The following is a 24,335-nucleotide window of genomic DNA, read 5'->3' as shown; positions in this document are numbered from 1 at the left end:
TTTGGTAGAAGAGAATTCCAAAAAAAGATTCTTTAGGGATTGTTGAAAGGGATTAGGAGAAATCCAGAAACAGGCTGATATTGTAGAATCTTAGCATAAATATTGGCAACATGGTAGCAGAGATTCAGAATAGAGTGGAAGCCAGAGAGGATCATGTGAGAAGTTAATGAAAGTAATTTCATCTAGCTAAAAAGTAAGAAACTGAATTTCAGGGGATTACTGAAAAACTAATATTATACTATATAAATCTAGAATTCCTCTTGTAATTAAACTTGAAAATGTATTGCTTACTGAAATACTTAGTCAACAGATTTGTAAAGTATCTCAAAATTCATGTTGTAATTTTTTGACGTGAAAATTTAGGAACATTCCATTTGGGGTGATAACTGTTTCTTTCCTGTTAACTCCATTTTTCACCAATAAACTATCTTCTTGGCCAGGTTAAAAGATTGAACTTCTTTATTGGTCATTAGCTATCTCAGGAGGAAGGTTCTTGTCTCATATTCTGTCTCATATGTGTAAAGAAAGGAGAAATGTGATGAAATGAGTCAGATGGTAAATTTGACACAAGTGAATAAATCATAAATATCTCTAGCAGGAAATTCATGTTCCTCTAAATTCACAGGTAGTAGATTAGCATGGTAGGAAAAAATTCCTGATTCAACATGCTAATCCTATAATACTATCTTTTTCTGATGCAGGATTTTTTAAAATTCAGAATTATTTTTATACCTGACATCTTTGTTTGCTTTTGTGTTCTGCTAGCATTGGTATGAAAGCTGGATTTTTCTGAGGTTTGTGTCTTATTGATGTGATACAGGAATGAGAAGAGTATAAAGAACATGTCTTACATTCTAATTAAAGTAGTTCTATAATGCTATGAGGGACAATGGTAGAATGAACTAATAAATAAGTTTCTAAATTTTAACATTTGACTGAAAAGAAAGTTTTTTGATCAGAATAGCACAGTGCCTTGGGGGGAGGGGGGGATGGAGTAGTAATTTTCAAAACTCCTAGTACTTGAAAATGTAGTACTATAAATTTCACCTATACTGCATGGTTCAGTGAAACCATTTCCCAATTTTTTGCATCCTTCCTGCTCAAGTGACTGGCTTCTACTTCTTATCCTATATTCTCTTAATAACTGCAATTGCCTTTGATAAGATGTTTGTGCATGTATATTGGTTTTGCATTTGCTCTCTCTGCAAGGACTGGGTGGAAAAAAGCTACAAGCTACTAACTACAAGTAATTATATAGTCAAGCATAAATAAGGAAAAGAAATAAAGAATACTGTAAAGGTTGTACAGTGGAGGTGGGGGTGGGTAGATTGGTTTGAGATGATTAAGCGGTACTTTTCCACCCGTAATATTTACCCCTGCTTCATTGTTTGCCTCCATGAGGACCAGTTGGGGATTTTGCCAGTGGGATAGGGAAAATGAGAAGGGGAGCTCTTCTTCTTCATTGGTTTGTTCTTGGATTGTTAAATGATATTGATAAATGTAGCTTGTGTAGCTAAACACTTTATCTAGTCTTAAAGTAAAGCTGAGAGTGAAAGAAGATTCCAATGAGGATATGAAGGTCCCTCAGTTAGTTGTGCAGGTGACCTGGAGGGAGGAATAGAAAAAGCATGGGCCCAGTTAAGCAGTTCTTCCCCACCTCTGCTTAATTGTTTCCATGGTCGGTTCTGTCATCCGAGAGGGCTGAAGGTAGGAAGATCAAGTGGGATGGCTCCTGCCATATTGTTCCTTTACGGGAGAAATGTTGGCAGAAATTTTGTATCCTTCTTTTACTCCATACTACTAGTACATACTACATGTCTTTTGCTTTTTTGATATGCTTTGCAGTATAAGGTTGAAATTATAGTTGCTTCCTTTTAATGGTGACAAATGAGACATGGCCTTTAGGTTACTCATTTCTGGAAAAGTCTGATTAATGTGTTTTGATGTAACTTTTCATTGTGGGATATAGCCCTATGAAATTGTTTCACTTTGCTCTGTAGATTGGAGGAATGATCATTTTAGTTGTAAGAATAGAACCCAATATTTTTGTATTCTTATATCTACCTAGTTATATTTTTATTTTTATTTTTCAGTTCTGTGCCCTACATAGAGAGGAGCAAGCAGTTCACCTTCCTTGGACAACAAGCTAAATACACTGTTAGCATTAATCTCACAACCTTGCTGTATTTACCTTCCAGCGATGGAAACCGAAGCACTCGAGCACATGATGATAACCTTCAGTATTAATAGGCAATGGTTCCACTCATACCTTGTTTTGAACCAAGAAAAATTTTGAATCATGAGCATTATTTTTGTTTTTGTTAATCTGTTAACAATCATAAACTATCCCTTTGCCTTGAGGAAGGCAGAATAACATTAATTGTGCAGTTCCCATTTGTATATTAAGACTGAGTTTTTATTGGTTTCTAGACATCAACTGCACTGAAAAATCAAGCCTCAAGTGTTGAAAAATATAATCTGTGTTCTCCAGTGATAGCACGAACACTGATTTTTTTTAAATAAGAAAATTAGGATATTAGCTACCAGTATTGTACATAGATTAAATCTTACAGAGCTTGCAGTGCTTTTAAGGAACTAAAAGCAGGCTTTGCTTTCCTTTTAGTTACTATTGGTGAATGCGAATAATCATCATGCTATTGAAGATAATTGTATAGTTTGCTATTTGTTTTTAACCAGTGGTTTATTTTTAATATTTAATAGCCATTCACTTCCAATATCACTTTTAAATATTTTATTCCATGTAATTCTATTCGAATTGTTTGGAAATGCACTTTAAGAGGAATTCTTATCCTTTGTGGTGCTGGAGAAATGATATACTACAGTATTGTCCTTGTCTCTTCCAGTGTAGTATGATGGTATTTATAGTCATATTTTCTTAAAGCATTAATTCTACTCATGGAATTATCATGGATAATTCAGACAACATGTTTGCCAGTCTGATCAAGCCAATGTCATGTAATAAATGTTTAAAAAATCAATTATCATAAAATATCTTCAAATGTCTTATTTTGAAATTTTAAATTCAGGCTTCCTGCAGAGACTTCCTTTAATGTTTTAGTAACTTAGTTTTACTAATTTACCCTGTAGAATTTAGAGCTTTAACTTGAAGAATTCTACACAAGAAAGTTTAGAGACCATAGCAACTTCCAGAGAGCTGTCATAGAAGTCTTGCTCATTTCTTAGGACTGCATAGAATACTTAAAATAATATTTTTAAGATGTAATATATTTTTATGTATACATGACACCATGTTATAGGCATGGGGATTTTCATGTTTATGATGGCATATCTCTATACCTAATAGAGCTGATTCTGGATAGCTCATCCTGTTTTAGTGGTTTGGATATCAGAGGTCACTTTATATTGAATTTCATTCATTCAACCAGCATATATTAAGTGCCTAGTATGTATTAGGCACTGTGTTAGGAACTTGAGATTTAAAAACCGACATAAAACAGCTATGCTCTGAAGAAATTTTCGTTCCGTGGGGGACATGAACACAAGAAAGCTGCAGAATAGATACAAAATAATTTTGCTTGGAAGGAAGGCATTAACAAATTCTGATAAGAAATGGCACTTGAATGAAGTTTAAAGGAAAGTAAGGATCTTGTGAGGGGCAGTAAGAAAGGGGTATATATAGGCATAGGAGATACCTTATTATTGTGTTATGAAATTGAGTTACATCTATGGGGCAGAATAAGTATATCAGTTTGGATTGTGGATTGTGTGAGGTAGTATAACATAAAAGTAATCCTGAAAAGGTAGAGCTGGAGCCAGATTATAAAAATTTAAGAGTTGAACTGAGGGTAAGCAAAAGGGAGCCATTGGAGCTTTTTGAATGGAGTGACAAGGTCCTGTCCATTAAACATATCAATGTGGCAATTTTCTGGAGGATAAGTCAAAGAAGGAAGAGACTACTGGCAAGAGTTAGGTTAAAGGGAGTGAAAATATGAACTGTGGTGCTGGCCATGTGAATGAATATAAGGGAATAGATATTAAAGACATTGTGGATCTGCAAATGAAAACACTTGTCAATTGATTGAAAATGAGGGGTGAGAGAAAAGCAAGAGTCAGGGATAGCTTCCAACTTGTGAAGATGTGTGACTGAAAGGTCTTTAATTATACTAATGAAGTTGGGAAGAAGAAAGATTTTTTTAAAAAAATGATTTTAAATATTTAAATACTAAATTTTAAAGTAGGCATTAAAATTTTTGGAAGATTTAAGTATTTTGGATATATCAGAATGCTATGGGCACAATTTGGAAATATATCCAATAGTTGGTCATGTTGGTTTAGAATTCAGGAGACAGACCACAATTGGACATATAAATCTGGGAGTTTTCTGAATAAAGATGATAGTTGAACTTATTGGAGTTGCTAAAATCACCGAGGGAGGGGAGAGAAAAAAGGCCCCTGGTAGGGATGGAATAGGCAGATAAGCCAGTGAAGGAAAGTGAAAAGGATGACTTTCTTTTTGGTCTATATTCATGCTTTCACCAACTTAATCAAATTAATTGAGCAGCCCAATGTAATCAAAACCTTTCAATTCTGCTTTAAAAGAAATTCAGCTTACTAATACCTAGAGCAGGGGCACATATCAGCCCTGAAGTCAGGAGGAACTGAGTTCAAATGTGGCCACTTCCTAGCTGTATGACTCTGGGCAAGTCACTTAACCCAACTACCTCAGAGAAGGAAGTAGGGAGGAAGGAAAGAAGGAAAGAAGAAAGGAAGGAAGGAAGCAAAAAATAAAAGGGAGGTCAATCAAATACTTATCTTTCATTGTTGGAATCTTTACAAACTGCTAACTCATTAGAGTTGATAGATTATTGATCTGATCTCACAAGGAGATGTTTTGGGCCAGAACCTGAAACAAGGTACTAAGTAGAACTAATTGATACAATGCTTATGTTTATACCTTTACTCATTGGTATTCACAAGTATGGGAGATTCACAAAGTAAACTTTAGGGCCAGAGAGCATTATGGGAGAAACCCATAATCCCTCTCTCTCGCATCCCACAATTCCTCTTTCTCGAATAAATAGAGCTTCAAAGGGGCCAGTCAGAAGAGTTTTCAGAGGAAGAAGCTTCCAGTCGAGAGTTCAGCAGAAGGTTGAGAAGGCTCTCTCAGAGGCAAGACAGATTCAACTTGGTGCTGGCTCTGAATGCTGAAGAAAGCAGAGGCAGAAGCAAAGAACAAAGCGGCAAAAGCTCTTGGAACCAAGCAGAGAGATAGGCCTCAACTAACGGGGCTATACTGGAGGCAATAAAAGATCTGAACTTTTATCACCTGGCTGCATTTTGGGGTGATTATTACTCTTAACCCATACTAAGGCTGTCTCCAGAAAACCTCCTCGAGAAACCTTCTCTCGCAGAGAGAACTATTATATTAAAAAGAAAATCACCACATTTCATCAGTCTAATTACTTCAAAAACCAAGAACTTGTGCTTGTCCCTAAGAACTTGTACTCATTGTTTTCTTGGTCTAGGTTTTCCTTCCTTTATTCTCTTCTATTTGGTTCTAAGGGACAGGTATGGAAGTCATAGGTGGATCTTAAAAAGGAATACAGTTAGGCTTGTGGTAAGAAGAAATACCTTCCTGACAGAGGTACCCATCAGTGGAATGGATTCCCTTGGGAGAGAGCATATTCTCTCATACTAGGAGTATTTAGGAAAATGCTACATGACTGCTTTTTGAGCATTTTAAAAGAAGTGTGATTGCTCAGGCACAAGTTGGATTAGATGGTGTTTGAGGTTCCTTCCAATTTTCAAGTTCTGCTGATTCTGTGCCCTTAAACTTAACATCATTTCTAAACGGGAGCTTTTAAAATGATAAAAATTAACAATATGCTCTCTTAAGTGGACTAAACTCACCTTATTTATCTTCATAGAAAATTTGATTGAGGTTGAACTGAAGTTTATAACATTCCAAATGAGTGAAGCCTGAATTAGAAGTCAAAAACTTGAATTTTGTAAGTCAACAGCTATTCTTTTTTTCTAAAGGTGAAATGTTTGTCTGTGGTTGAATTGATGCACAAAGTGATCTGAAATGTTTCCTGCTTTCCCAGTGATATAGCCCACATGATCCCATTATGGATTAATTTTCAAAGGGACTTCATGGATACTGTAAATCATTAAGGTGAAGGATTTCTTAGCATAAAACTTCCTGTCCACTTATACAATGTTTATATTAGATACTGGATGTGTCCTACTTAATGACCAAGTACTCGACCAGAAGATTGTAGTATTCCATGAAGGCAGTATCTTTTTGTAGGAACAGGTACCTCAAGGGTTGTAATTTTAGCCCAGTTTTCCCTACCATTTGTAGGGGACCCAGTTATATAGTTTTATTTGGCAAAAGCATGGATTCTGGAAGAAAAGATTTTCAGGGAGAGGGAATGTGAAGGGGGTGCAAGGGAGTCTTTTTTCCCAATAATTTCACAGCATTGACTGCATTTAAGTAGAATGAAAAATAATTCTTACCAAGAGATGGTGTATTCTATTGAAAACCATAGCACATCTTTTAGATTCAAAATGTTTATTTGCTGTTAGGAACCAAATCACAAAGAACCACCTTACAGTTTTGTTTTTTGAAGAAAAGGAAACAAACTGTAGAACTGCAGTGCACTCCAAGTGCCACATATCTATTTTATTTTTCAGGAAATCTTATTTGTATTTCTTTTTTTACAAGAGCACAACAGGAACCAAAAAGTAAAAGAGTAATGATACAGCACTCAGGATAAATCATATCTTTAAAAATAATAATAACAAAATTTACACCATGTCCTATATCCTGTTAGTATTTTCAGAATATGACCGTGATTGTAAAACAAAAGCAAGCATTTACAATTTTTGGATAAAATTTTTTTTAAATGCCAGGAATGGATTAATTGTCAACAAAATTTGTAGTAATTAGGCAGATGTAAATCTTTCTGTAATATCATATTTCTAACAAATTTTGTTTTGGAAACAGGAAAAAATATTGCCCCTTGATAATAAATCTTTTTTTCTTTGATGCAAACAGCTAGAACACCTTTTTGATATTCTAAAACAAAAAATGGTTATTCTTCAGATTAATAAATTAGGTCATTATAATAATAAATTAATTATTTGTTTTAAAGTTCAGCAACCTCTGTTCAAGTATTTACAACAATACTTGAAAGTTCCTTTACAAAACAGAACACATTTTCTTTTCACATTAAGCATACTGGGTATCTGTGTCTTTCACAATAAGCATTTGTAAAAGAAAAGTCAATGCACAAATGGGTAATTAATATAAAAGTGCTAAGAGCTGTTTGAAAAATTAACACTATAGTATACAGTCAGAGTTATAATTGAGGCAAACTACAACAAACTTCCAGCTTACTGTGGACAATATTCCAGTAGTTGTTTCAAACAATTGTTTGAAGAAAAAAAAATCCAGGAGCTGATTAGTGCTGCATGTAAATTGCCATCAGTGTCTCTAGCCAATGAGTACAATGAAAACCAATACCAAGAGGAAAAAAAGTGAAAGAACACCCTTCTCCATAGCAAGAGCATTGATGACTGACTGCTAAAAATGTGTGCACATGCATACCTTCTTGTGTGCACAAACACACTTACATGTGTGAATGTATATATATATATATGTATTTATATATATATACATATTTACACACAAGCACACACACCCTCCTCACTTTCAAATTATACTGTAGTTAGAGTGAGATCTTTTCTTTGTTTTTTAAAAGTTTATAAGTGATTAAAAGCATTGGTATGGAATGCCTATTTAATCTATCTTTGCTCTGGTTAAAATCTCATAAAAATACATTCAACAGGAAAACATAAATTGTATGTGTATAAATATATATGTATATATATAAATATACACATGCACACAAATACTCTTGTTTTTTTTTGAAGCTTAAGATATTTACATAAATATTCCTATAATTGCTAAAGTTTAAAGAGGCATAATTTTTTTTTCTGAGCTTCAACAAAGGTGCTTGAATAATATACAATTAAAATTAAGCTGCTTCCTAGCATGGAAGTAGTTTCTATTTTGTAGAACCAGTAAATAATAAGGAAAAATCCTAAAACAGTCTTTTTTTTTTCCTTAAAAAAAAAAAAAAAAACACAACAAAAACAAAAAAAAACCAAAAAACAAAAACCAACACAAAACAACCTGTTTTAAGCTAGAGCTTCAACAAAAACTAACCTTTTTTTATACTTTGAAACTATGAACAACCAACACAACAGAACAGAACAAAGCAACAACAAACAAATGGACAAGCCCCTGGAAATGCCTTGGCGTTCTATGCCCTTTCCTTCCTTCTAGACTATCATAAGAAAAGCTCCAGTGCTCATATCAAGAAATGACTTTAGTCTCATTCATTTGCTAACTCTGCCAGTAACTGGCTGATTGGCTTGGAAGAAGACAATAAAAGCAGCACAAGGAATAACTGTACACATCCTTAATAACCCGCATCTGAGAGATCTTGCTAACCCATCTCCCTGGCTTTCTCACTGCCTACTGCACATTCTGATTGTATTAGAAGAACCTGTGGCTACAGGACACCCAGGGTGGTGGCTGTGAAAGGCTTTTGTCTCCGAGTGTCGTCGTTCTGAAGTGGTTACAGCAGCTGAATCGTGAGACCCTTTTTCTCATCTTTCACTCAGGCTAGGCTTTGTTGCAACCAATTTGTAGCTTTAAGAACAATGAGAAAAAACAATCCTCCCGATGCTCGGCCGTTTGACTGGTTTTATTTTTACCGGGTTTCTCCCCAAGCCAAGCTGACCAATCTGTCTTCCCAACACAACCCTCCCACCCACTTCCCCAACTCAATGCTCCCACCCCCCTCCCCCAATATTTCTACAGCTATATTACAAGCAAATATATCTTAGCAACTTTTGAAAACTTTGGTTCTAAGAAAACACTTGGTCAGTTATCATGAGGAAAAGTGGGAATGCTTGTTCTGGCACCTCGCTGTAGACAAAGCCCATCCCGGGAAGGTCTTAGAGCTGTACATGAAGTCACAAATCCAATACAACCCACTAAGCAAGTGCACAAATTCTAAGTTATAGCAGATTTAGTCTTTTTCTGTCTTTTTTTTTTTTTCTTAAAACCTCACCGAGGATATAGTTCTTCACACTGTCTGATAGAAATTATCTGCCTGAAGGTTGTTCTGTTTTTGCATGCTGTAGAAGCCACTAAATCTTGCATCTGGGTCAGCAATTCTTAGCATTCTCTGAGAACTATCCACCTGAACCATGGTTCCTTTCTTGCAGTCCACATATACCAGCTGATTGTTTAGGGAAGAAGTCTAAAAAGAGAGAAAGAAAAATAAGTGAAATTAGTTAATCCCCTAGCCAGTCCTCAACTTACAAAATTAATATTGTTTATCAGTCTCCAAGTAAAGAGGCATAATAATACTTTGACTCAGCCAAAAGGATGAGTTGGTACACCATTCTTTTCTGGTGGTGTCACACTTTAAGGACAGATTAAAACATGTTCAGGGGAAGAAGAGTAGGCTGATAGAGACTTAAACAGCATGTGATGAAAGAATCTGAGGTATTTAGCTCTATCCAAAGTCACTAACAATCTCTTGATTGCCAAATTGAATGGTTTTTTTTGTCAATTGTCATCCTTCTTTACACTGCCAATGACCCTTTTCTTCTCAATACTCTTCTTTCTCAGTGTTCACACTGTTCTTCCTATCTATCTCAGTGTTCCTCTGTAAAGGTGATTCTCAAATACACATTTTGAAGTGCATATTGCACATCTTGAACTGGATGTTCAGTACACTTCTTAAACTCAGCATGTCTAAATCGAAGTCATTATCATTCCCCCTAAAAATCTTCCCCCTCCTTTTCCCTATTATTTTTGAGGACACCACCATCCTCCCCATCCCCCAGGCTTGCAACTTAAGTATTATTCTGGACTCTTTTTTCTCTCAGGAAATGACCAATGTCTGAAAATAATAAAGAAGCTCTTAAACTTGGCATTCTATGCCAACTAGAATTCTCTAGAAATGTAGAGTCCACTCTTGAACCACCCTTGGTTTGTGGGCTTTGGCCTTATCTTACCAGAAACAGGACTTCACTTCCTGACCACTGGTGCCAAGAAGAAAGGCAACTGGAGGATCTAATTATTGTCAAATCCTCTTTCCAATTTACCTAATGCAAATTAACTCGTGTCATCACACATGTATAAGTCTCTTATGCTTTCCAGCACTTCTTTATGTGTTGTGTTCCTCTATTAAAATTTAATCTGTTTGAGGATAAGAATTGTCTTGCTTGGTAGTAACTTTATCCCCCAGGACTTATCGCAGTGGCTGGTTCATAGTCCTTAATAAATATTCTATCAATCCAATTTTGGAACTGTACATTCAAATATAGTCTGGATGACAACTGCTGTGGGCTGATGTAGAAGCTATTCCTGATTTGGGTGGCAAGTTGGATTAGCTGATGTTTTCAGCTTTGAGATAATACGCTACCTGGAATCCAGCTATAGAGAACATTTTGCTTGGTGACAGGTGACAACCTTCTATTCTGTCCACAGCAGACATAATCAAAATGCCTTTGTGAAGGTTGAGCAGCTTGATAATGTCAGTCCTCTCTATCAATATTGGAAGATTAATATTCAACCTTCATTTTAGTGATTTTCACTCTTTTTTCTACTCCATGTTCTTTTCCCACTATTTCAAGAGCCAATAAAGGGAATGAACTGAACTCTGAGTCAGAAAGGTGAAGTTTCAGGCCTGCCTGTGCTAACTATGACTGGTAAGTCACTCTATGCCTCTGAGTCTGTTTCCTCATTTGTAAAGTGGAGATATCATTTATACCACTTATTTCACAGCACCCCTGTGAGACTCAAATCAGATTACTTATGTAAAGCTCTTTGCAAATTATAAAGCTATAGTAATATGTCAGCCATTGATATTATTCACTTTTCATTGTCCTTTTCCCTTTTTCACCATCACATTTTTTCCCTCAGCCATCTTAAACACTTTTGTCCCCTCTGTTCTGGATATTTTCATTCTTGATCAGTTTCACTCTTGTTTCACCCATGATAATCAAGTCATATTTAGCTTTCCATAATAGTTATAATCCATATCTCTTATGAATAAGGATATCTCAGTTGATTCTTTGAAAACCTTAAGGTCAGTTGAAGAGATTGGATATTTAAAATGTCAGAGTTCATTAAATTAATGGAAGATTAGGAATATTTTCATCAATAACATGGAACTAGCAGTATGAAATTACTAGCTATCTGATATAGTTCCATTAAATAATTCTAAAGTATAAAATTTGGATGTTTTCCTAATTTCATAACTGAAAATAATAAAAATTTCAATGTTCTACCTTAGTTGGTGTTCGATACCAACAGAGCACTGGTATCCATTGTTTCTTCTGATTTAGAAATAGGAATACTCCTATAAGACCCAGGACTACTATTATTCCTATAACCCAGGCATATGCAAAAGAAGTATCTTCACTTAGATGTGGCCCATTACCATCTCTGTACTCCACCTGAAGGTGACCCATGTCTGAAAAAAAAAAAAAAAACATACATAGGATAGCTAAATCCCAATCCAGTTTTGGAGGGCTAACTTTCATTATAAACAATTTTCATGGAATAATGATTTCAATATTAAAAGGAAACACCCATTCAGTCCATATCATCTGTGAAAGCATATCTGAAGACTTCTGAAATGATCTATACTACTATTGCTTACCTATTCGGAAGTTTTTTTTTCCTGATATAAAGATTAAATTTGCTTCTCAGAAACTTTTACTCTACCCATTCCTGCTCATTCTTTTTACTTATGCCCTCTAGTGCCAAAACAAGTCTAATTACTATATGACACACAAAAATTTTTAAGTACATGGATTCAGCTCTCATGCACCCCAAGTCTATTCTTCAGCTCATTGCCACATATCCAAGGCTCCCCAACTTTGATTACTCTCTAGTTCATCAATGGTTTTTCCAAAGTCTGGTATCCAGAACTAAACACAATATTCCAGATGTCTTCTGATAAGAAGATTACAGAATCTCATCTCCTTATTTCTAAAAGCTATTTCTTAATGTAGCCCAAGCTTTTTTTGGTTGCCATACCATTTGATTCATTAAATCCCCCAATTCCCCCCCCCCCCAGATAAATGAACATATAATAATACTTCCCCTGATACTGTACTTGTGAATTGGATTTCTTGAATTGAAATCTAAATTATTATTACTTTTAATTTAATCTTCTTAATTATTTTTTCAAGTCTGTCAAGATCATTTCAGATTCTGACATTGGCATTCAGTATGTTTTCTATTCATCCTAGCTTTATATCATTTACAGATTTCAGAAGGAAATTGCTAGTGCCTTTATTGAAGGCAAAAATGTTAAAAAGCAAAAAGCTGAACACAGATCCTTTATGGCCTTCTTTCTGATTCAGATGGATCCTTTATAGTATGATTAAGTTACAACTTCCATATCCATTTAATTGTACTATTTCTTAGCTCATCTCTTTTTTCTGCAAGAACGGCAAGAGATACTTTTATAAAAAAACTTTATTAAGTCTAGGTAAATGGTTTTTGCAACATTCCCCCTTCCTCCTCATTTTAATAAACCTCTCAAAAAAGGAAATGAAATTACTTTGTCACAATATGATCTTGATGAAGCCAGTCTGGCTTTTTGTAATCATATCTTTTCCTAAAGATGTTCATTAATCAATTCTTTCATTTTGCAGTATAGAATTTTCTGAGGAACTCAAGTCAAGATCACTGGCCTTTAGTCTGAAAATGACACTCTCTTCTCTTTTTTTTTTGGAGACTAGAACATCCCCCCCCCCCCTTTCAAATTTGTGATCTTTCATATGTCACTGACTGACAGTGGTTCAGCAATAACACCTGTCAATTCTTTCAAGCTCTGAAGATGCAATTTATCTGGGACATTTATCAAGGTCAAATAAGTATTCTCATACAATTTCTTTATTTGAGTATCAATTCCTTATTACATATTTTTGTTCTGTGCTCTCCAGTCCAAAAGATGGATCCTAAGACATAGAAATAAGGAGAGTGTTTTCTAAGCATGGGGGTTATCCATATTACGTGTAAGAAATAATAAGAAGTTTGGTCATTACTATATTATGTCTTTACTTCCTGAACTTCCCTTATCTACTTACTCTTTCTGTACAGATGATCTGTAGTATGCACTGATGTTTAGATGACTTCTGTTTCTCCCAAAATTCATTCTATAATGCTTCCCTCTTCTTGGTCCTAGATTTCGTCACCTATGGATACTTTTTTTTTTTAAACATACAATACTATCATCTTTCTTTTGAATAAATTATACCAGACCCACATGCTAGTCATGAATATTGTCTCACTTGACCTCAGTGATAGCTAATGAGGTCTAATTTGCCTTTTTTTTTTGTTAAAGCTTCTAGATTATTTTTCTTATTGCCTAAGCTTTTTGCATTTGAGATTATGGCTGAAACTTTTCTTTGCACTCCCGAGTGTCTCAATAGTTATTATTTCTGCATTTTGGCTTCTCTAATTTTGGATATGTAGACTGTTTTCCCCTTTCCCCAAACTTTTTAGTTTGAAGTTGTCTTGATTATGTTTGTAAGACACCTGACAAATATATTTTCATTAATCTTTATTTGTGATTGCTCATCTACCATTCTTATACTTTCAGTCTATGGTTCAGAAATTTAAATTTTCATTCTCAGATACTATCTTTTTGACTAGATTATTCATCATCAGTCATCTCTTTCACAATCACTGTCTTTAAAAATCATGGTGATATGAGACGCATGGTCTCAGTTTCTTTAGATTTTTCTCAGTTTTCATTACCTTTTGCGATGTATTTAGGGTTTTTTGGCAATATAAATTGTACCCAAGTTAATCTAAGTAGTCAGCAAGTTATCTATTTTAAACAGTCTTGGAAAGTTCTCTATTATGTCTTTGACATATGCCCCAGGGAAGACAATTGGGCTTTATTTCTCATTTTAGTTCTTAATTATGAAAACAGTATGCTATCAACATGATTAAAATCTAACTTTCTATTTAAGTGATCAACTGAATCCTTTTGGGTGAGATCCTAAATTCTGAGGGTGGGGGAGAGTATTTAAAAAAAAAAAGATGGAAAGAACATTGGGCAAGTAAATGATGGTTCCAATTTTGGCAAAGAAAATAAAAAAATTTTGAGCTAGAAAAAACTTCAGAAGTTATCTAGTACAATATCTTTTTTTTCCAGAAAAGGGAAATGACTTGCCCAATGTCATATACAATACTGGCAGAAAGTGGAATAACTGGAATTAGATATCAAGTCCTTTGACTTTGTAGTCACAGCTAAAGAGAATGATTAAAACTTGATTATAACAAAATTAAACGTTAAAAAAAATACATGTCTTAACATTCATGTTCTTAAAAGGGAAAGCATTATCTGATCCCTTAATAACACAATGAAAAGCTAAAGAAAAAAATGCACAGCAAAAAAATCAGAATGATCTGGAAAAACCTTTCATTTAACCTGTTTTGCTTTTTAGCTTAGTTCCCCCGGTCCGTTGCCAATGCTTAAGTATCAGAACTGGTTTGGAAGAATGTAACTTTGACCTCCTCATTCAACTTAGCTTCTCTAGTTCATCTAGCTGACCTGACATTCAGTCCCAAATTGGAAGGGAAAAAGAGAGGGATAAAAGAAGAAGAGGATTAATCATTTGTTCCCCTTTGTCTCCATAATTGATAGATGCTGATTCATGAATTTCTTATCTCCTATGGTAATGGGCAATGGTAAGCAAGGGATGCTTACCTATATTTTGCATTACTAGTTCTAGAAGGCTCACAACGATAATCTGAACAGTTGGACAGGCACATGTAAAAAATGCCTTTGCCTCTGTTATACCATTTATCTCAGCCAACCCTACAACTTACCTCTGGGAAGATGGATGATGTCATTTTCACTAGGCGTAGGCCATACTGGTACCTCCAATTCAATCTCTCCACGATGATTTGTCTTCTCAATGGGGATATTGGTTGGTTCAGGTACATACATTTCTAAAAATAGAGATGCATTTCATAAGAGATGACAAAATAAAAATATGACCATTTTCTTATTTTTAAACCAATGAGTATTTCATTCACTGGTATTTCTTTCCTAGCATACTAAATAAAGTTCTAGTTCCTTGGTTTTCTTGAATAGTTAAAGACATACCCAGGAGCCAAAGCTCATAAGATAAGATGTAAGTTCCTCCACTCTTGTACTAATGATATGCACCTTTACTTTTCACTTCTAATTATGAAACTGAAGATAAATTGGTTTGAAACTTAAACATTTATTCTAGATCACTAACTATAAATTTGTATTTTAGCTTGGTCATTTTTGCTATGTTTAGTTCAATTAAAGTTAAAAAAGAGGATTTTAATGATTAAAGGATCTCTCTCTGTATTTCCTACCCATTTTTCTTTCAATCCCACTGTTTCCCTTCCACCCCCAATTTCCCTGACTCGTGCCCTAAAAGGGACTGATTAGACACTTAGTATGATACTCTCAATGTAAGGTTATTCATTCAGATTATTTAATATTCTTTCCAGTTATAATCATTAATAAATTATATTTATTTATCCTAATGATGGGAAATCTTAGTTCTCTGACTAATAGATTTATAAAAACAAAGCAAAGTTAGAAAAACAATATCATTTGTCCCAAATGCTAGATGTTTTTGACTTTAATCTCCTAAACACTAAAACACTGAGAATTTTTCATGGGTACCAATAAAAGAGATATTTTTATAGCTCTTCTTGAAGAAATTAGCAAGAATGGCTTGATACTATTGGGAAAAAATTTGAAGCACCTCTATTATATTACAGAGTTATTTCACCTACCTTTTCCCCTGATATTTTGGTAAGTTGTTTTTGCAAAAAAGCTACTCATCATTTGTAAGAGAACATACAAGAAAAACAAATTCAATTACTAATAGAGCTTGTTGATTGGTATTCTTGGTCCAATTATCTACCTATTAAGTGAAGTGAGGGAAGGGTCATAGTAGAAGTCAGAGTTCTGGACCACTGGGTTAAGGATATGAGGTAAGTACCTATTTAATCATTCATTCAGTTTTTTTTTCCAGTCATATCCAACTCTATACAAAAAGGCAAAACTATCTGGGGCAAAGGGTAAAAGCTGTTCTTTATATTGTTGTACCTTCTGCTTTGGCTTTTAGATCACATGATTTTTAGTATCTCAGAAAAACGATGGTTCTCAATGAATTCCTCAAAATTCCAAGAATAAAACCAGATTTTACTAAAAGAACGTAGTTTTATTCTCCAAAGTATAAATCCAAATATAAAGGAACGGAGTGGAATAAGCACTTAGTAAAAGCCTACTATATGCCAGGTACTGTGCTAAATGCTTACAAGTGTTATCTCATTTAATATAGCAGGAGCTTTTTCTCAAGATTAGTCCTCAGAGTGAAACAGCTATTTTATTGATTTTGTAGGATTCCCAGTAATTGTAACTGTGGTGACCATTCCCCTATTTAGCTTATGCTGCAGTTTTTCACCTCAATGCAGCACATATGACTTCTTGCTTAGTACAGTGACCAGCTGGTTCCTAGTTTCAGTGTCCATTACAGAAGATTAATGTTAGAATGAATCCACAAAACCTGTCAGTATCAAAAGTAACACATCTATTCTTAAAGCCTACATAAGATTGGTCAAGTAGTTATTTAGTTATCTTGCTAAGGACAAAAATTGTGTGTGTTTGTTAGAGAGAGAGAGCTAAAGAGAGAGAGAGAGAGCTAAAGAGAGAGAGAGAGACTAAGAGGGGGAGAGAGAGAGAAAGAGAGAGAGAGAGAGAGAGAGAGAGAGAGAGAGAGAGAGAGAAGGGGGGGGGAAGTTGGACCCTTTTCGTGGTCTGATAAAATCTGTGGATCCCTTTTCAGGGTAATGTTTTTAAATGCATAAGAAAATATATAGGGTTACAAAGAAAATAAATTACATTGGAATATAGTTATCAAAATATATTTTTCTAATGTTCATAAGCTAAGGTGGTCTCCTTTTAGGAGGATATATTTTAAATTTTCAATTGTTTTTCTCTTATGTTCAACCCTTCATGAGTCTATATGGGGTTTTCTTGGCAAAGATAAAGTAGTGATTTGCCATTGCTTTTTCCAGTTCATTTTACAGATGAGGAAACTGAACCAAGAAGGATTAAATGCCTTGCCCAAGTCATTTAGCTAGTAAGAATCTGAGGCCAGGTTTGCACTCAGGAAGCAAACTCAGGTTTGAAGTCTAGGCTCAACACTCTACCCACCGCACCACCTAGCTGCCCTTATATTTCTAATAAAAGACAGATAATCAAATGATTATAGATTTAGAGCTAGAAGGGAACTGAGATCATCTACTCAAACCCTCATTTTATAAATGAAAGAATTGGGGCTAGGAAGGTCAAATGATTTGACTGAGGTGACACTAAGAAAAAGTGGCAGAACTACAGCTCCTCTGATTGCAAATTTGCCTTCTCATTATACCATGATACTTCTTATGGTCATCCATCAAGGTTGTAAAAATGCTTTTTCTACAAGGCAGCTTGTTTCATAAAAAGTAAAAAAAAAACAGGAATTTTTTTAGGATAAAGGTGTCGTCTCTTGTGTGAATAATTAAGAAAGAATATATGTGGTGAATGATGTTTAAATGCTTTCACCACTTATCCCTCAAGTAGACTGTACTTTATCTTTTTCACTAAAAGCTGTTAAATTCATTTGTAAATAAACTTATTTTTTTCACTTAAAAAAGAATTCCTTTTCTCTTTAGATAATCTAGATTTCATACAAAGCCTTCATTTATACTAAAATAGTTCAATTCAAACTCCATACCTCAAAGGAGGAATTACTTAGGGTAATGACTTCTTTTCTGATCTCCCTCCTCCAACTGCTCTTCCTTTCTATGTTTATATGCCCAGAGTCACAGGACCAGGCATATAGCAGGTACTCAATAAATGCTGGTTGTTTGAATGATTGAAAGGACTTTAATTTTTATTTACTGTTTTAGAAAGATGAGTTTCCCATTGATATTCTTCCCAAAATGTTGCAATCTGAAAAAACATGGAATAATAGATAAGGCTGATCTAGAATTTGGGAAGTCCTGCATTCAAATCCTGGCTTTGTAATGCAAGGCAAGTCACATAACCTTTCAGCTAACTCCCTAATATTACAAGTTTCAAAAGAGTTAAATTAGTGAAAAGAGTTTCAAAACTAGGATATGAAAACACTAGTAGAGCAACAAATCCATATTTGGATATGTCACATTCACAATTATCTAATAAAGAACATAAAAATTCTAAAGACAAAAAAGTCACCAAACTGGTGCAGAAATAATTGATAAACTCTAGGCAATATTAGGGTTCAAAGAAAGCCCTATTTTCTTTTGTTCCATACTAGAAATAAAATAGAGCATATATTTGCTGTTCAGAATCTATTTCTAGGTCAGATTAATACAATTTCCCAAAATTAATATTATACTTTGGATAAAATAGAACATTGTAGATTTTCTTTTTACCTGGGCCCAACCCTTTTCTGCAGTCAAAAACTACATACTGTTCCAAAATCTGAAACATGGCATGCTCAGCAGTTGTTAGGCACGCTTGCCAGAGCACATTCTAAAAAACTGGAGTGCATTTATGGAATTTCAGAGTCTAACAGTGAGGAAAGGAACTAATACCTTCTACCATCAAAAATGATTACTTCATCAGAACTTCATCAGAATCATGGGAAATTATCATGAGCAGAGAAAGGATCATCCAAAGAGGTAGAAAAATTCAGAAGGATGAAAACAAACATTTTTGCTGTTTGTATGTTGGAGGAAAGGAGTATTTTACTAGAAGATATATGAAGAAAATAATAATTGTGGTTGCGTCTAAAATCCAGCTTTTGATAAGCCGACCATCTTCCTTTGGGCCTAGTACGTGAAGCTTTCATAGTAGAAATTCTGAAAAGATCTAGTTAGCTAGACAGAACAATACACCAATATCTGCGGTTTTATTTATCCTCACCACATCCCTGTGAGTTAGAGAAGGAATAACTGTATATATTCTCATTATACAGAGAGAAATGAAGGTGTAAGAGTAAGAGACCTGCTTAAGATCACACTGAGAGCTATTAATGGAGCTGGAAAGAGAAGTCAGATTTTCTAGTGTCTAGTTTTACCGGGCTGCCTCCTCCCTAGGCTTTCTGAAGGTGACATATGTTTTTTGGTTCTCATTAAATTTGAATGGCAGAAATGAGAGTGGAAAGGGACCTCAGAGGCCTTCTAAGTCAAACAAATACCCAAACCAGAATTCCCTCTACCTCTCTAATGGGAAGTTATTACCTCCATTTTATCCTGTATACATCTTGTTTGTATATGGTTGTCTACATGCTGTCTCTCCCATTACACTTGATTTCTCTGAATAAGAAACTTCCCACTTCTCCCCACCCCTCACCTTTTCACTGTATCCCCAGCGTTTAGCACAGTGGGCACTTAATAAATGCTTGTTTACTTGTTGCCTTGACTTCAAGGGAAAGAAAGCCAGATATCTCATGATTTAACTTACTTTATTTTAGGGTGGCTCTACTGTTAGGAAGTTTTTCCTTTAAGCCCAAACCTGTCTTTTTGTACCTTCTACTTACTGTTATTCCCTTTTTGCCAAGTACAAGTATGATCCTTCTTTTATATAAAAGCTCTTCAATTTTTTTTTAAAGACTATAATGTCACTTGTACATTAAACTTCCCCAATTTTTTAATCAATTCCTGTATGAAATTTCTACTCCCTTTCACAATGTTCTGATTAGCTTCCTTCCAAAAGAGGCACCCAGAACTGGGTCCAGATATGTCCTCATGAGGGCTGAATATGGTAGACTTAGCATTTTCTTTTACTACATATCATACATTTTAATAAAAATCTAGAATCACCTTTTCTCACTTGGATGCCTTACTTTTGACACTTTAGATTGAACTTGCATTTCACCAAATCCTCAGATCTCTTTCACGGAGACTCATCAGGAGATGTCTCCTTCCTATAATTGTATAGCTCACTTTTTGAACTCAAGTGCAAGATTTTATGTTTATCCACATTAAATTCCATCTCTGTAGACTTGGCCCATCATTTGAGCCTGTTGGAATTATTTTGGATTCTCCATCCTGTCATTTGTATTTGCTATGCTTCTCAATTTTGTGTTACCTATAAAGTTGAAAAACTATACTATCCATTCCTTTATCTAATTTAGTGACAAAAAACGTTGAATAGCATAGCATAGAGCTATTCTGGGAATACCTCCCTTCTACATTAATACTCTTGGACAAAATGGCAGGTCACACTTTTGCAAATGACTCTTGAAAAAGACACATTTTGTAGAGAAACTAAATTTATCCAGAAAAGATAGCAAAATTCTCTTTTACTTTTACCTAAAGATGGGTATAAAATAATTGCTAGCATTTAATAGCATTTTATGATTTTCAAATATTATTTTAGTCTCATAATAAGTATTATTGTTATTACTTCCATCTTGAAGATAAGGAAATAAGTTAAGAGAAGTTAAATGAATGGCATAGGGTCACACAGGTAATATCTGAGGGTAGATTTGAACTCCTGACTCTGGATCTTTTCTACTGCACAATCTAGTTGAAAGCAGCAGATTCGGGAAGTTCAAAGAATACTATCCAAGAATTAAAAAAAAAAAAAAAAAGATTTGCTAGAAAATTACTATAAAACATCTCGGGATCTATATATCTATATCTATTCAACAATATCTGAATTTTTTCAGTAAATAATTAAAATATAAATGTAATCATGCACTTTTTTGTCCCCCGCATTTTTCCCTTCCTCTCTAGACTCAATACTACCTCCCTTGTTCACATCTTATCCTTTCATGATTGACTACTGCCAAGTCTTCCTGGTCTCCATTTTCTGTTACAATACACTACATTTTACAACTACCATCAGATTATTTACTGAAATACCATTTTTATTATGTTATTTCATTGTATATAAACCTCCAAAAGCTCTCCTCTTTAAGGTCTTCTTAATCCCCTGCAACCCACAATGATATCTCCCTCTTCTGAACTCAAAGCACTTACTACTGGCCACTCATTTTGTGATATTCATATACTACCTTGTGTCACTTTTTGAATTTTGACTTTTATTACCCATTAGATGATTATTTACTTCATCTTTTTGGTCTGTCTTTTCAACTACACAGCAAGATAGTTTTGTATTTCTCTGTATTCTCTATGGTTCTGAACTACTTACTTTACAAAGAACAGATGTTCACAAATATTTGTTGATTTAATTTTAGGCTTTAGTTCTAAGTGTACTGCTTAAACAACTTCAGTGCGATGGGATATGCCACGTTCACAATTATCTGATAAAGAGCATAAAAATTCTAAAGACAAAAACAGTCACCAAAATTGTGAAGAAATAATTGATAAACTCTAGGCAATAGTAGAACTTAAAGAAAAAGTCTTATTTTTCCTCCTGTTCTATACTAGAAATAAAATAAATGAATTTATTAAGTATATTAATACATTAAGCAATCACAATAATAGCATCAAAACTTTAAACTCATAATCCTTCCTTTAAAAGGGAGATTTGCGCTCTATTTCTCGCTTTCATGTCTTTATACAGTTATGTACACAAATTTGCATGTTTGTATATATGCAGATATATATATATATACAAAACAGGTATACCATGTGTATATACATGTAAATACAAATATATAGACATATGTACATATCTGTAACATGGACCTATGGCTTTACCAGTGTTTTCATAAACTCATTTTGAAACTCTTTTCACTAATTCAACTCTTTTGAAACTTGTAACATTAAGGAGTTAATTGAAATGTTAAGTGACTTGTCTTGGAACACAAAATCAGAATTTGAATGCAGAACTTCCCAAATTCTAGATCAGCCTCTATCCATTATTCCATGTCTTTCAGATTGCAATATTTGGGAAGAATATCAATGGTAAGCTCATTTTTCTAAAACAGTAAAATTAAATAAAATTCTGTTGTAAAGAACATACATGTATTATATATATATATACTCATATACCAATATGCATATATTCAAGGCCATATCTATGCAGTGTCTATACAGATGGCCAATTCAGTTAAAAATTCAAATAATTATTTAGTTCTCTTAATACCAGTTAGCAGTTTGATTAATGAAAATGTACACTTCTTTATGAACTGTTCTAGTGCATTAGACACACAGCCATAAACTGAGTCCTACTTATGATATTGAATAAGTTATCATATTCAGACAAAATTAGGGAAGAAAGCTGGAAATACCAACTCCTTAGCCTGTAATTTAAGATCTTCCAAAAATTTTTTTTCCCTTCTAATCTACGTACTTTAAGTGTAGACACACTAGGTTACTAGTTATTCCTTTACAATATCCTGTATTTTCCTTACTCTGTGTTTTAAGATTAACCATCCTCCATGCTTGAAATGTATAATGTATGGCTGACTGAAATCCTATGGCTCTTTTTATAACCTAGCTTGGTGCTACTAGCTTTATGATGCCGCCTTTGATCTCTTCTGAAAATCTTTAGAGCATTTTTTTTTTCAATTTTTCCTTTTATCTTATCAGATTCTATCTTGGACCATACTTGAATGAAAATGAATGAAGAAAACATTTCTTAAGCATTTACTATGTGTCCTATGCTATGTATTCCTTGTTAGCTTATAAATCTCCTTGAGAACAAGAAACATATGGATTATTTTTCATCTTTATATCTGACTCCATACTTGTACTTTGTTACTCCGTACTGTGTATTTTGACTCCATATTCCATATTGGTGATTACTTACTATTCTTATAGTTTGAAAATATATATTTGTTGAATTGAAATGCATCCTTGAACTACTGAATGCCCTTACTATACTTAAGTGAAGGTGGTAGGATTCTTCAGTCCCTTTAGTTTCTCAACAGAATCTTAGCCTGAGTCTTTATTCTTAGCCCATGATCTCAGTCCTTGGAAAAATGGGCTGCCTGTTTACTGCCAAGGTGGTACTGGAAAGGTAGATCAACCATCAAGTCTAAGATTTACAGAAAGCAAGCATGGAGCAGTAGCTGAGGAAAACTGGGTTCATATTCCAACTCTTACCAGATGACACTTGATAGCTATGTGACTGGGAAAGTCTGAGCCTTAGTTTGCTCATGGGGATTTGTTGTGAAGCTCAAATAAGATACAGAGCTTTAGAAATCACAAAACATTATATCAATATCAAGTATTCATAAGTGAGAAATGAAAGTAGGAAAAGGAGAAGAGGCTACATTTAGGGAAGGGGAAATATGAGGAAAGAATGATGAGCAATGTGTGGGACTATGGTGGTTGGTGACAAGTTAGTATATGAGTATGATATTTGATAAGAGGTGAAGGAGAAAGGTGTGTGTTAATATGGTAAAGCACTAATTGAAGGGAGCTGGTGAGGAAAAAACTTCATATTAATCTCTTTAATTTGGGTCTAACTATATGTTAAAACCCAAATCATTTTTTTTTCTACTAGAATGTCTTTTACTGAACCTTTTGCTTATTAGATCTGTCCAATTTTTCAAGATGGATATCAAATTACAAAAATGATCTTCAGCTATTCATCATGTTTTCTTCTGAAGCACAGCATCAATACTTGTTATATTATATTCCCAAGACCAGACTATTAGCTAAAGAACACAGAACCCATGAATCCGGAGAATTCAGGTCTTTATGAAATGAAACAAAAACACAACACATAAGTTAATGGGCAGATTTCCCCAGCATTTTGCTTTGCCCCTATGAGCAGCTAGAGAAATGTGACTACTAAAAGGGATGAAACACATCTTCCTGCACTCATGCTTAAATAAAATAAAGTAAGCTTGAAAAATGGGAGAGCCTTTGTTTTGTTACCTGGACAAATTGGGCAGCAGCTTCCTTCAACATTGATGGGCTCTCTACAGGGCAGAGGTGGGCAGCTGACAGTCGAGCACAGGGTCTGGCCCTGCAAACAGTAGCAGTGAGTACAGCTGTCAATATCCCATCTTTCTTCATCTGCGTATGTTTTCCCACTGAAGTGACACACGGCCTTCTTTGGTACTGGATCTTCTATTGAAGAAAATAATACATGGATGATGTCACTTCAGATGGTAAACCATCACATTACACCATTTGCAAGAAAGCAATGGAATTATTTAAAAGTTGTAGTTACATATTCAAGGTTTGGGTAATTTTTAGGATATATTTGCAAGGCTCAGAAATAGTCCCATTTAGCTCATAAGTGTGTGTGTGTGTGTGTGTGTGTGTGTGTGTGTGTGTGTGTGTACATACA

General features: G+C 34.5%; 2 protein-coding genes across 7 annotated transcripts in view; one reads left to right on the top strand and one right to left on the bottom strand.

The window, feature by feature from the left end:
• The window catches only part of FEZ2 (fasciculation and elongation protein zeta 2), a 44,354-nt gene extending 41,344 nt beyond the window's left edge, over positions 1-3,010 (top strand). For 2 of the 3 annotated variants that reach the window (XM_051976140.1, XM_051976142.1), the window contains one exon: positions 2,094-3,010. In XM_051976140.1, the coding sequence (XP_051832100.1) occupies positions 2,094-2,110 (17 nt within the window). In that variant the 3' untranslated portion in view covers positions 2,111-3,010. Of the gene's footprint in view, positions 1-765; positions 795-2,093 lie in introns of all 3 variants that reach the window. The other variant, XM_051976141.1, reaches the window with a different exon arrangement.
• A 3,529-nt stretch (positions 3,011-6,539) lies between these two features.
• CRIM1 (cysteine rich transmembrane BMP regulator 1) overlaps positions 6,540-24,335 on the bottom strand; it is a 227,318-nt gene continuing 209,522 nt past the window's right edge. For 3 of the 4 annotated variants that reach the window (XM_051976136.1, XM_051976138.1, XM_051976137.1), the window contains 4 exons: positions 23,918-24,112; positions 14,927-15,049; positions 11,362-11,546; positions 6,540-9,320 (listed from right to left, as the gene is read on the bottom strand). In XM_051976136.1, coding sequence (XP_051832096.1) covers positions 9,144-9,320; positions 11,362-11,546; positions 14,927-15,049; positions 23,918-24,112 — 680 coding nt within the window. In that variant the 3' untranslated portion in view covers positions 6,540-9,143. The remainder of the gene's footprint in view (positions 9,321-11,361; positions 11,547-14,926; positions 15,050-23,917; positions 24,113-24,335) is intronic. The other variant, XM_051976139.1, reaches the window with a different exon arrangement.

The sequence above is a fragment of the Antechinus flavipes genome, chromosome 2 (genome assembly GCF_016432865.1).
Source record: "Antechinus flavipes isolate AdamAnt ecotype Samford, QLD, Australia chromosome 2, AdamAnt_v2, whole genome shotgun sequence".
Taxonomy (NCBI): domain Eukaryota; kingdom Metazoa; phylum Chordata; class Mammalia; order Dasyuromorphia; family Dasyuridae; genus Antechinus; species Antechinus flavipes.
This window is presented reverse-complemented; position numbering and strand designations above follow the sequence as displayed.